Source organism: Amyelois transitella, chromosome 13 (genome assembly GCF_032362555.1).
Source record: "Amyelois transitella isolate CPQ chromosome 13, ilAmyTran1.1, whole genome shotgun sequence".
NCBI classification, from domain to species: domain Eukaryota; kingdom Metazoa; phylum Arthropoda; class Insecta; order Lepidoptera; family Pyralidae; genus Amyelois; species Amyelois transitella.
The window spans coordinates 9,212,913-9,226,362 of NC_083516.1; the positions used below are offsets into that span (position 1 = coordinate 9,212,913).

Consider the following 13,450-nt stretch of genomic DNA (forward strand, 5'->3'; position numbering starts at 1 on the left):
TACGTAGAAGTAAAATTTTTGTTTGGCGCGAAATTATTTGTGCGCTAGGACCAATCAGAGGGCGCCATTTGAAACCGCGGACTGAACTGTCTGCTATTTTTAGCGAGAATAGCAGGAGGGATTTCGTTCTTGGATTTAATGTACTTGTAATAAGGTCGTTATTTTATTGAGTTTTCAATTCTTTGGTTCGACAGAAATTTGCGCTTTACTCCACCATTGAATATTGCCGATGTGAATTTAAAAGAGGGATCAGATTTTAGCCCAATCGGTAAACAGTCTTTTAAAATAATTTATACCTGTGCCCGCGACTTCGCCCGCGTGGAATAGTTATTTTGGGTATCATTGAAGCCCTTAAGGATGAATAATCTTCCCTGTTTTTTTTCACATATTCTATTATTTCTTTGCTCCTTATAGTTGCAGCGTGTTAATATAGCCTAAAGCCTTTCTCGATAAATGGTCTATTCAACGCAAGAATTTTTCAATTAGAACCTGATAGAATAGTAGTTCTTGAGATTAGCGCGTTCAAACAAACAAACTCTTCAGCATTATAATAATAGTATAGATTACTTTAAAGAGTTTCTTTATTTTTAAACTGACTCTGGTAGTGTATAATTGGCGACAATTCCAAAGGGTCTTAGATGATACACGAAGAATTCCATCAAGTTAAGGTAACTGTGGGTCACGTTGTGGAATGATATTGCGTAGTCTGAGGCGCCATCGGAAGCCTGGAAAAAATACATGCATCTATACATCTTACGGGGCAGGCAGAGCCAGTCTCGATGGCCTAGTTCAACATGGAGATTCAGATAGGACAAAAGTTGTTTTACCGTCGCGTAGTTTAGTTTTGAGTTTAGTTTTTTCTAAGTTATTAATTGTTAATGCAGGTATAAAGTACTGTTTATGTATATGTATATTGTAAATGACATTAACTTTTACCTTTTTCTAATAAAAAACCATCCAATACAATAATCCACACCAAAGTATCAAATAAGACTTAGTAGATAATTATTACATACCATTTTCAATTCTGGTGGTTTGAAAGGAATTAACCGACCACGACCCACGGAGTCACGAGAATCAACCGCTTTAATGTCTAATGTTCGGACACATTCACCTGAAAAAAAAACCAAATGTTTGTGCCAATCAATAGGTATCTACATACACACAAAACGTTGAACAAAAAAGGCGGCAAACCTGCGCAGGAGTATTTGTCAGATTGTCTTGTAAAGTTGCACTAGATGTATATTAATTTAATTATGGCCCACTCAGTTCAAGGCACTGAATTTTTAACATCACAAAACAGACACTCAAGTTATAAAAGTTTCAATACAATGCAATACAAATTATCTTTATTGCCCATAAAAAAATACATATGTAGTAGAAACATACATTATGAATATGTTGAGCAAAAGCGGACTTATAGCTAAGCAATCCCTTCCAGTCAACCTTTGGGTAGTTATCCTAAAGTAGGCAAAATTCATTTGGAGAATGAGTAATTTTTCATACCCAAAACAACGATTAGTAAATCTGATGTAGAATTGCATAGATGTGATCTCTTGGCTAGTTTCTCTATTGCAGTTTTGCTTAAAACGTATCCCGGATCAAATGCTAGCCTCTGAAAGAAAAATCAAAGTTAAGTCTAGTTTTAGGCTGCTGCTAGCTGTTGCCCGCGACTTCGTCCGCGTAAATTTTCGATTTTTTCCGCGTAAACTTATTTGCAGGCACACTCATGCCTTGAGTTCATTCAAATGACGATAACTTTTTTTTAGTAAACCGATTTTCATAAAACAAACATTAAATATTTTTCTAAGATGAAACAAAGCAATTGGTGAAAGTTTTAAGTAAATCGGTTCAGCACCTCGTAGGTATAGATTATGGGACATTTAAAAATCACTTAATAATTGTCATATCTTTAGGTTTCACAACATTGGTTGACTTCAAAAAATAAAACTTAAAACTAAGTTAACTGCCGCTTCCCAAGAGTCAGTGCAGAAAAAGCGGTAACAAACTGCACTGCACCATTTCCTTCGATATCGTCAACTTCACAATTATCCAAAACTAGAATAGAAAAAATCAGAATCTGTTTTAGTTTTTGTTTTGATCATGTTATCTCTTTGCAATGAAATATTAGTACCTACGGGTATTTTTGGGATTTGCACAAGGCGATTATCTAAACAAAGTAAAATCGGACCCACCAACAACCCTTGCCTTCAAACTCTGGTCTAAGTGATTTAGAGGTAACCACATTACCACAACGCCAAAGAATTCTATAACAAGAATACGGAAATACCTTCTCTTGTATATCTTCAAGTGCGCAGCCGAAATATACTGCCTCTGAACTGAAGTGGCTCAATAACATGTATTTCAGATTTTCCATTATAACGTATCTGAAAAATAAAAAGTCTAAAAGTCTGTCGTGATAGGCGACTTAGAGATAGGCTTATAAACTTGTGATTCGTCTTTTAGGCGATGAACTAGCAACCTAGTTACTATTTGAATCTCAATTTTATAAACACCGCTGAACGTGGCCCTATCAGTCCTTTAAATACTGTTGGTTCTGTCCACCCCGCAAGGGATATAGAAGTGATTATATGTATGTATGAAAAATAACATGTCCTGGTAAAGGGTCAGGTCAAGAGTACCCGAAACCTCCGAGCTTGCATGAAGAGAGTTATGAATGTGGATGAAGCGAAGGAAGTATGCAGAGATCGTGGCAAGTGGAAAGAGGTAGTCTCTGCCTACCCCTCTGGGAAAGAGGCGTGATTTTATGTATGTATGTATGTATGAAAAATAAAGTGATACTAGGATTTTTCTCCTATGACTATTTTGTAACTTCTTACGTGTTATCGTCTATCATGAGGAACCAGTCTGCTTTGTCAACATGATATTGGTATATGTATTCGAATCCCTCCCTTTCTCTGTCCCAAAGCTTGTCCTCCTCCGTGCTAAGGGTGACAGCTGGAAGATATTCATCTGAAATTACAGTGAATACATTTTATAGTTTTAACGATAGGTACTAGATATAATATAAGTAGAATTCATCATTCAGTTTTTGTTTTGAACATGAATACATAAAATCACGTCTTTTCCCGGAGCGGTAGGCAGAGACTACTTCTTTCCACTTGCCACGATCTCTGTATACTTCGTTCGGCGGTTTCGGGTACTCTTGACCTGACCCTTTGCCAGGACGAAGTACGAAATACAGAGAATACATTTCATAGCTTTGATGATAATATAGAAATCATCAGTCAGTTTCTATTAAGAGACATTAATTTGAGAAAAGTACCCTTTTTTATGGGACAACGATGAAAACAGACATAGCATTTTAGGTCTTACTATTAAGCTTAAAACCAAGAACCAACATATTTTAATAAAAAGTAGGTGTGCCGGAAATTGGATATGATGAAGTGAAGGTACCTATCCCTGAAAAATACTTTGATTTTTTACCTATTCAGACTGAAATATGATTTCACCAGTACTAACTTTTATAATCAGTTTTCATTGAACCACTACAAAAAAACACTATAATAAAATTGCTACGATTCACACACTTTATGATGGGAACCCTTCCTAGGGGTTAAAATTTAAACAATAATGTTTTTAGCTTGTAATTTAGAATACATAGTTTTTTTTTATATTATTGTAAAATAATTAATATTAGTTTAAATTATTTAATTAGGTATATTTATTATTAGTACTTTTCTGATTAATTATAAACAATAAATTAAGATTATCTATGAGTGTCAATGTCATTGTCAAGAGAGAGACTAACAGTTGGTAACGGACATACAATAAATCACTTTATGATCATCATATGTCTCGTTGTCTGACCTGGCGCCGTGCTCAAGAACAGCAGCTTGTCACACCTCTTGCCCCAGGTTTCTTTCACACGCCGCGCCCTGAACTCATGCCGACCGGCCACTGTCTTCACCACGCAGAATACGTTAACTTTTGCAGCTATGACATCGGCCACTGTCCTGTCCTCACCTTTGTTAATGTGGATTAAATCTAGAATTTATTAGATAAGAATAGATTTATTTTCAAAATTGGATACAAGGTATCACTTATTGACGTCACATCACTTAAATCTAAATATAATTAATTTTTTGCACAATAATCAATAGATAGTAATATTATTCGAATAATAATTAGTTGCGTGAATAATAAGATAATAATATAATGAAGAAGTTGTCTTGAAAGTGCAATCGGAATCTTCAAGAAAATACTAAAGTACTTAATAGGTAATTAAATTTTAGTAATTGTACGAAACTTGTGTAACTACATATATACTAACTCAACGGTACTATATTTTATAAAAAAAAAACAATATTTACATAGATAAACATCCAAGCCACAGGCCAATCGGAAATTATTTCTCATCATGCCCTGACCGGGATTCGAACCCGGGACTAGCCCGCTACCGCTGCGCCACAGAGGCCGTCGTCTCACACAGAGGGTTGACGGCCTCTGTGGCGCAGCGGTAGTACGCTTGTCTTTGACACCGGAGGTCCCGGGTTCGAATCCCGGCCAGGGCATGATGAGAAACGAACTTTTTCTGATTGGCCTGGGTCTTGGATGTTTATCTATATAAGTATTTATTATAAAATATAGTATCGTTGAGTTAGTATCTCGTAACACAAGTCTCGAACTTACTTCGAGGCTAACTCAATCTGTGTTATTTGTCCCGTATCTATTTATTTATATTTAATTTACTTACAATCAATGCCGTACACGGCCGGCGGCGGCGGCAACAAATTCGTGTCGTAATCAATCAAAATCCAGTGATCACGCCTGTTTCTGTATTCGTCGTACTCTTAAATTAAAATTAAACACACAATAATTAAAAACCTTTTTTTTTACAGAGTTGTACATACACACATATGGTCACGTCTATATCCCTTGCGGGGTAGACAGAGCCAATTGTCTTGAAAAGACTGAATGACCACGTTCAGCTATCTGGCTTAATGATAGAATTGAGATTCAAATAGTGACAGGTTACTAGCCTATCGCCTAAAAAAGAATCCCAAGTTTGTTAGCCTATCTCTTAGTCGCCTTTTACGACATCTATGGGAAAGATATGGAGTGGTCCTGTTCTTTTTTGTATTGATGCCGGGAACCACACGGCACAGAGTTAGGTACCTACAGAGATGTTTTTACATACATACATATGTATATTATCACGTCTAAAAGGTTGACTGGAATAGAATTGAGTTTCAACAGTTTAGTGACAGGTTGCTAGCTTCCTAAGCCTATCCCTAAGTTGCCTTTTACGACATCCATAGGAAAGAGATAGAGTGGTCCTATTATTTTATATCGGTGCCAGGAACCCCACGGCACATACAGGAATTACAATTTATAGATACTTATTTGAGTTATTAGAAAAGTTTATCTGATTCATGAGTTTGCTGAGAAAATTTGCCTGATATGAATCACTCAATATAAATTTAATATTATAACAATTTTATTTTTAGAAACCACGATTAAATATTTGGATTTACCTAATGTTACTATGGTAAAATGGTGTATAGTCAATGTGTACATATAGAGTTTAATTTGAAAAAAAAACGAATGTATGAAAAGCAGATGACTGGATTTAAACCTACCTTGTGAGTCGTTATCATCGTAATCTTCGTCCGCATCCATTTCTGAGTACTCCCTAAAATACACAAATACTGAATATCAGACATTGGTGACAAGGAAACCTCATTTTTGTACATACTACTTATACTTATTAATATCCCCTACTCGCTTTTTACGACATCCGTGGCAAAGATACGGAGGGGTTCTATTCTACAGTGCCGGAAACCACACGGCGCATAAAGGAAGATGAAATAATAATTAATCTTTTGACATATAAATTACTAATTACATTTCAACATACATACATAATTATGGTCACGTCTATATCCCTTGTGGGGTAGACAGAGCCAACAGTCTTGAAAAGACTGATAGGCCACGCTCAGCTATTTGGCTTAATTAGAAATATAATATAGAATTGAAATTCAAATAGTGACAGGTTGCTAGCCCATCGCCTAAAAAAAGAATCCCGATTTTGTAAGCCTATCTTTTGGTTGCCTTTTACGACATCCACGGGAAAGAGATGGAGTGGTCCTATTCTTTTTTGTACCGGTACCGGGAACCACACGGCTTACATTTCTACTTACCAGAAAAATCGCCCTTGTTGCAATCTAAAAAGGATAATGGCTAACCCTACACCTATTGTGTAACCGGTAAACCATATTTTAAAAAGTTTGCACGAACTACTACTCTCTAACATGTTTGTTCGTATAGTTCATAGATCGTAAACCAACCGAGAGGCTATTACACACTGTGCTCATAAAATAATTAATTACTATGTTTTATTCACCTACTTACATATCAAAGAGTTTTAAATGAACGATATTTAGTCGTGAAATAGTCCCTAAAAGAGATAAATGTTTACAACTAAAAGCCCGCGTTACAATACTGTATATAGGATAGGACTATAGGTAAAAAGTGTAATAAATAAAAGGTAAGTTTTAAAAGCAAAATATTGAATTTTCCACATTTTTATTTTCCCAACTTATTTCTTACAGAGATAACTTCTAATTATTAGATTTTTTTTTATTATTTATTAGTTATAATTATAGCTGATTCCGAAAGGCCTCAGGTGATACACGAAGTACTCCAGCACGTACATCTGATCCGGGTCAACGAAATGGAAACACACAGCATATTCCGAACAACAGTCCCGACCCTGAAAAAGAACTGGCTTTAACATGAAAAAAGCAGGTAAATCTTAAGAGTATTAGGTAACAACTTAATTATAAACAATAAGTAAACAGAGACTTTACGAAGGAGGTAAGGCTTGTTTTAAAAATGTTGAAGCTTCACTACATAGTATAAAACTTCTTCGTCGCTATTTTAGTCTGTTTGTCTGTATGCTTAAATCTTTAAAATTACGCAACGGATTTTGATGCGGTTTTTTGTAACAGGTAGAGTGATTCAAGAGGAAGGTTTTTATGTATAATTTTTTCCGAATTTTGCACCCGTGCGAAGCCGGGGCGGGTCGCTAGTAGACTATAAAATTAAAAAGTAATGGTTTGTTTGTGGATTTAAAAAAAAATAATTCTTTCGTTTCTTTTTTTAAAATTACGACAGAATAGAATAGAATAGATTTATTTTCAAAATTGGATACAAGGTATCACTTATTGACGTCACATCGCTTAAATCTAATTATAAATACTACCGCTTCCAAAGCGCATGTGTACAAGATACTGCGGAACAAACTACACTGCAGCATTTTCATCGGACGTCAATATACAAATGTAGATCTCTTAAATCTAAATCATGGACGAATGCACATTGTTTACTTTAAAAAACATGAATGAATGTAGAACTAGCGGACAGCGAACCTAAACCCGTATTGGATCATTAGCACGCGTCCATTTGCCTGAATATGGAAGTTTCCTAACGATGTTTTCCCTCACCGTAAGACAAGTGATGTAAATTGACGATTTTCCCGAAGTATAAACAAGGTGATATAATTTCTTAGACTCACAGTTTTGATCCTATAGATGTTAGTCCAGTACCAATCAGTGTCGGTGCCAGTTTTTGAGCTGAGGTGGTCGGGAAGGGCGAGAGGGAACAGTCTGCCTCGGCGGAAAGCGTCCCTAGAGTCCACGGGTCTCACTCCAATGTTATAAAGACATTGATCTGGAATACGTACACTCGTATATATACATATAAACTAGCTGACCCGGCAAACGCTGTTTTGCTAATTATTTTTATATATTGTTTGTTTGTTTGTAAACTCTTTATTGCACATAAAAATAAATAAAACAAATTACAAAACAGTTATTGGATTTAGAAGAATATGTACAATGGCGGACTTATCCCCAATGGGATTTCTTCCAGTCAACCAAAATATAAAGGAAAATCCATAATTAAAAGGCAGCGCACATAAAAAGCATTGAGATACAGTAAAATAAACAATAAATTTCTACATATCTAATTAAAGATAAACATACATAAATAATATATATATATATATATATATATATATATATATATATATATATATATATATATATATATATATGTATATATATATATATATATATATATATATATATATATATATATATATATATATATAAATATATATAAACTTACATATTTATAAGTACACTCAATTGTCAGATGCATCAGAATACAGTCTCTTGATACGTGATTTAAAAGAACTAAGGTTCAGAGCAGATCTCCTATCTCCTATTATTACGGAACCCGATTTTTTTCCAATATAAAATATAGTCTATGTTACTCGTGGATAATGTAGCTTTTGAATGGTGAAAGAATTTTTAAAATCGGTCCAGTAGTTTTTGAGCCTATTCATTACAACCAAACAAACAAAGTTTTCCTCTTTATAATATTAGTGTAGATGTAGATAAACGCCATACCGCTCCAAAATTCATCTCCCCTATCATGGGTCTATTGGAAGAGATTTCTTTTGAAACAAGTAGCACCTTTGTACTATGTATTAAATACTTGTGTATATAATTTTGTGCCGTGTGGTTCCCGGCACCATTACAAAAAAGAATAGGACCACTCCATCTCTTTCCCATCGATGTCGTAAAAGGCGACTAAGGGATAGGTTTATAAACTTAGAATTCCTCTTTTAGGCGATGGGCTAGCAACCTGTCACTATTTGAATCTCAGTTCTATCATTAAGCCAAATAGCTGAACGTGGCCAATCAGTCTTTTCAATGTAATAATGTTTGTACATAAATGAAGATATAGGATAAATTACACAGATTGTGTTAGCCTCAAAGTAAGTTCGAAATTGTATAGTAAAAATAAAGAGTGCCGGGTGATTTCCAGCATCAATAAAAAAAGTATGTAACCACTCCATCTGGTTCATATGGATGTCGTAAAAGGTGACTAAGGGAATTATAAATATGAGATTCTTCTTGTAGGCGATGGGCTAGCAACCTGTCACTATTTGAATCGCAATTCTATCATTAAGCCAAACAGCTGAACGTGGCCATCAGTATTTTCAATATTGTTTTGCTCAGTCTACAATGTAAAGGATAAAGACGTAATTATATACACATATATGTAATCTTAAGTCGAGAACTTTAGATTGACTTCGTGTCATCATAGCTATTAAGACGGTTGACAAGAAAGTTGAAGACTTCCCGTCTTACTTACCCATATGCACACATACATACATATAATCACGTCTATATCCCTTGCGGGGTAGACAGAGCCAACAGTCTTGAAAAGACTTATAGGCCACGTACAGCTGTTTGGCTTTATAATGGAATTGAGATTCAAATAGTGACAGGTTTCTAGCCCATCGCCTAAAAGAAGAATCCCAAGTTTATAAGCCTATCCCTTAGTCGCCTTTTACGACATCCATGGTAACGAGATGGAGTGGTCCAATTCTTTTTTTATTGGTGCCGGGAACCACGCGGCACTTATTGGTGCCGGGAACCACACGGCACTTACACTTACCCATATGTTTGACGTCCAAAACGGGCGAGTTCAGTGGACAGCTATTACGGCCGTTCAGTACCTTCAAGACAAAGCGGACCACTGCCTCTCTGCTGAGTACGTAGCCAGCACAGCCGCTCACAAGCGCCTGTGAATACAATTCACTATATCGCTCATGCAATTAGTTTTACATTTATTCATGTTTTTTTCTGCCGTGTAGTTCCCGGCACCAATACAAGTAAAAAAGAATAGGACCTCTCCATCGCTTTCCTATGGATGTCGTAAAAGGCGACTAAGGGATAGACTAACAAACTTGGGATTGTTTTTAGGCGATGGGCTAGCAACCTGTGTCGCTACAAACCTGTCACTATTTGAATCTGAATTTCATCATTAGGCCAAATAGCTGAACGTGGCCTCATTCAGTCTTTCCAAGACTGTTGGCTCTGTCTACCCCGCAAGGGATATAGACGTGACCATATGTATGTATGTTCATGTTTTTGAATTATGACAATGTACATTCGTCCACGACTTAGATTTAAGAGATCTATATTTGTAAATTGACGTTCGGTGTAAATGCTGCAGTGTAGTTTGTTCCGCCGCTTCTTCTACACATGCGCTTTGGAAGCGGAAGTAGTTTTAATAAGATTTAGTTGATGTGACGTCAATAAGTGATACTCAGTATCCAATTTAGAAAATAAATCTATTATATTTTAAAATAGTAAGTAATTTACACGTCAAATCACCTGTTGTTTTATTTTGATATCACCTTTAACATTTTCAAACTGTAATGACAGTAAAAAAAATGTTGGAACACTATCGTTATTTTTTACATCTAAAATGCATTTGTACACATGTTTTGTTAAATAAATTTATCTTAGCTATTGCGCGGGGCTTCCCATTCCGTGGGCATCAAGTAAAGCCTATCCTATTACTAAAGATCTATTCTATCTGTGTACCGAATTTCATCAAAATCGGTGTAGTATTTTTCAGTTTATTTGTTAACAAACATAGAAAAATATGATTTTTCCTCTTATTAGTGTATGTGTGCGTGTGTGAATAAGGACTACTGATATAGTCATGCGTTGAGTAAGATGTAGGTATAGTATATAATATGTAGTGCTCTTATTGGCATGGTAAATTGAAATTGTGTTTGTTTGTTCGTATTTCACGTCGAAACTACTGAACCGATCTGCAAAAAAATTTCACATACGTATAGTGTAGAACACGGAAAAAGACATCCGGCAAAATCGCAGTCGAAGCTAAGAAGTATAAGGAAAAACAATAATACTGACTTTTTTTTTCTATGACATCGTTTCCCTTGCAGTCCGGCGTTGATTTAAAAAAAAAAATTTTACCTTATTTATGTGTTTCGCTGGACTTCGGACACTAGACCCAAAATAAATGGGATCTGTAGTATTGTAATCTGCCAACATGTGTCTCAGGTTTTCAACCACGACGTAGCTGAAACAGAATAAGGAATAAATACTTCTTGCGTAGGGAGGAGTCTTTATAGGATCTAGGTCATCCAGGTGAGCCTTTGACCATGATCTAGGAATAAACAGATAAGTATTCCGTAATGATTATCAAAATACCATCACCTGTGACTGTACATTAGAATAGAATTACATTATCTTTCCCATTGATTCCTTAAAAGGTAAAGGAATTGCATTGCCGTGTCGAATGGCACCGAGCACCGACCTGGCACCGAGTCTCCCCCACAAAAAACTACGCTTTTTTCATACATCTATATCCATCTATATCCCTTGCGGAGCAGACAGAGCCAACAGTCTTGAAAAGACCGAAATGCCACGTTCAGCTGTTTGGCTTTAAGATGGAATTGAGATTCAAATAGTGACAGGTTGCCAGCCCATCGCCTAAAAGAAGAATCCCAAGCTTGTACGCCTATCCCTTAGTCGCCTTTTACGACATCCATGGGAAACAGATACCCAAATAGAGATATAGCCAAAAAAAAGGAACACTCACGTGGCATCATCAGCTTGGACGAACCAATCAGCGTCAAACAAATGATGCTGATAGATGTATCTGTAAGCCTCCTTGATTTTGTTCCAAAGGCGGCGTTTATTTTCTTTAACTGGTAACTTAACTGATGGCAGAAGCGGGTCTGTAAAGTAAAAATGCGGCATCAGCATTACGATCATGGGTAAGAGATATTTTGAACCATTGAATGGATCATTTGACTGTTTCTTTGTCTCATTGTAGTATTTATTCCCAAGATAGCAAGTATTTGTTTGTTATGCAGTGTTCCTGGCACCAAGAAAAAAGAAAAGGACCATTACATCTCTTTCCAATGGATGTCGTAAAAGGCGACTAAGGAATAAGTTTATAAACTAGGGATTCTTCATTAAGGCGATGGGTTGGCAACCTGTCACTATTTGAATCTCAATTCTATAATTAAGCTGAACATGGCCTATCAGTTTTTTCGGTTTTTTAACCTAACACCTGAGTTAATTTTGAAAAGATTTAGCAAAATATTTATCACACAAAGGCACTTAGTCTTCCGCTGTTGTGTACCTTGTAAAAAATAAAAGATAATATATATTATTCACTGACGCCAACTATCAAGTCTTAAAAAGAAAATGGCACAATCTCACCTTCGACAGAACTCATGAACAGTAATTGATTACACCTCCAGCCCCACGTTTCCTTCACATGCACCGCCTTGAGTTGATGATCTCCCGGCTCTGTCATCACCCAACACAGCACCCTCACCTTCCTCGCCAGGGCGTCAGCTACAGACGTATCATCAGCAAAATGAGCAAAGTGATCAACTTTATCTAATCGATCTGGTTGATTTGTAGGTTCTATTTGGTTTGTAGAATCAGGTTGGAAGCTTTTTGCTATTGTAAGGTCAGGAATTGTTCTAGACGTTGCAGCTTTGAAGAAGTATTTGGATGATACACTGAAAGGAGGTAAGAAATATACAGAACTAGATTCTTGCTCAGGCAATTCCCAGAAATTAAAAGCCTTACTTTTAGAAGTCTCATCCATTACTATGCCAAATTTGTTTGTTTGTAATATAGGTATTATTTCGCAGAAATTTATACAGTTAGGTACAAGATAATAATACATACCTAGTTGGAAAAGAAATACATAAATCATTTTACTAAATGTTGGCAATGGCGGACTTATCCCATAAAGGGATCTCTAGTCAACCCGTAAACAATAAAGGATCTAGATAATTAAGTGAAAAAGCGGCAAGTCGCGTTATAAGTAAGTAAGTCGTGATTATAAGTGTAATAATATACTGACTTAAATACTAGTAATAAATATATACCTACCCACTAAATATATATGTATAGACTTATTAATACTTAAAAATACGTATAATAAGAACAATAGCCTGACGTTCGATCTAGTTGTTAAAACATCAAAATGACACCTTAAGTCTTTGAGCGTATTTATTTATTACATAATCATACTTACCTATATATTTATTCACGTTATTTAATAAAGATATATAATACTTACCTCACAGAGTTTCCAAACAATATTCCCACAATCAATATCACTATATGAGGATCCATTTGCATATATATATTTTTTAAAGGAAATTATGGCTATCACCACACTCAATCACGCTATTATAACAACTGGGAGACTATTTTCCACTAGTTATGTTTAACATTATGCTTTTCTCAAAACAGCATTTTCTAGGGGATATAAATATTTACTTATGAAGATTGTTTTCATTCAATTTATTATCTAGTGGTGTTTTAGAGGTGTAGCTAGAGACAAATGTTTTTAAAGGGTTTAAGATTTACAGTTTCTGACAAAGTTACCTCGAAATACAAAAATTAGAAGAAAAAAACTGATTTTACTGAATGTTGACTTTGGTCATGGTTTTATCTGCTTCGGGTAGGGCCCACCCAGGGTGAACCAGGAACGGGTTAAGTATATCGTTAACTTCACGATAATTTCCCTTGTAGTAAGATCCGCATCCAAGGTTTAAGTACTT

At 35.6% G+C, this 13,450-nt stretch overlaps 2 protein-coding genes across 2 annotated transcripts; both read right to left on the minus strand.

The window, feature by feature from the left end:
* Positions 1–505: 505 nt before the first annotated feature.
* LOC106132880 (glycoprotein-N-acetylgalactosamine 3-beta-galactosyltransferase 1) lies at positions 506–5,643 on the minus strand. The gene is made up of 8 exons (XM_013332440.2): positions 5,604–5,643; positions 4,718–4,813; positions 3,832–4,008; positions 2,841–2,973; positions 2,291–2,387; positions 1,507–1,615; positions 1,017–1,114; positions 506–725 (listed from the first exon to the last, which is right to left on the minus strand). The coding sequence occupies exons 1-8, from the start codon at positions 5,641–5,643 to the stop codon at positions 588–590; spliced, it is 888 nt and encodes a 295-aa protein (XP_013187894.2). The 3' UTR covers positions 506–587.
* A 962-nt stretch (positions 5,644–6,605) lies between these two features.
* LOC132902461 (glycoprotein-N-acetylgalactosamine 3-beta-galactosyltransferase 1-like) lies at positions 6,606–12,390 on the minus strand. Its single transcript, XM_060947562.1, has 6 exons — positions 12,087–12,390; positions 11,458–11,596; positions 10,830–10,935; positions 9,496–9,622; positions 7,541–7,695; positions 6,606–6,736 (listed from the first exon to the last, which is right to left on the minus strand). The coding sequence occupies exons 1-6, from the start codon at positions 12,181–12,183 to the stop codon at positions 6,614–6,616; spliced, it is 747 nt and encodes a 248-aa protein (XP_060803545.1). The 5' UTR covers positions 12,184–12,390; the 3' UTR covers positions 6,606–6,613.
* Positions 12,391–13,450: the final 1,060 nt, after the last annotated feature.

Excerpts from the sequence above, each read along its gene's own strand:
- LOC132902461 (XM_060947562.1), bottom strand. The coding sequence starts at position 12,183 with ATGACAGAGCCGGGAGATCATCAACTCAAGGCGGTGCATGTGAAGGAA. Across the intron at positions 9,623-10,829 it reads CAGCGAAACACATAAATAAG|GCGCTTGTGAGCGGCTGTGC; the intron begins GTAAAATTTTTT and ends TTGTATTCACAG. Across the intron at positions 6,737-7,540 it reads ACATCTATAGGATCAAAACT|GGTCGGGACTGTTGTTCGGA; the intron begins GTGAGTCTAAGA and ends GTTCTTTTTCAG.
- LOC106132880 (XM_013332440.2), bottom strand. The coding sequence starts at position 5,643 with ATGGATGCGGACGAAGATTACGATGATAACGACTCACAAG. Across the intron at positions 2,974-3,831 it reads GTTCTTGAGCACGGCGCCAG|ATGAATATCTTCCAGCTGTC; the intron begins GTCAGACAACGA and ends CTGTAATTTCAG. Across the intron at positions 726-1,016 it reads AACCACCAGAATTGAAAATG|GCTTCCGATGGCGCCTCAGA; the intron begins GTATGTAATAAT and ends TATTTTTTCCAG.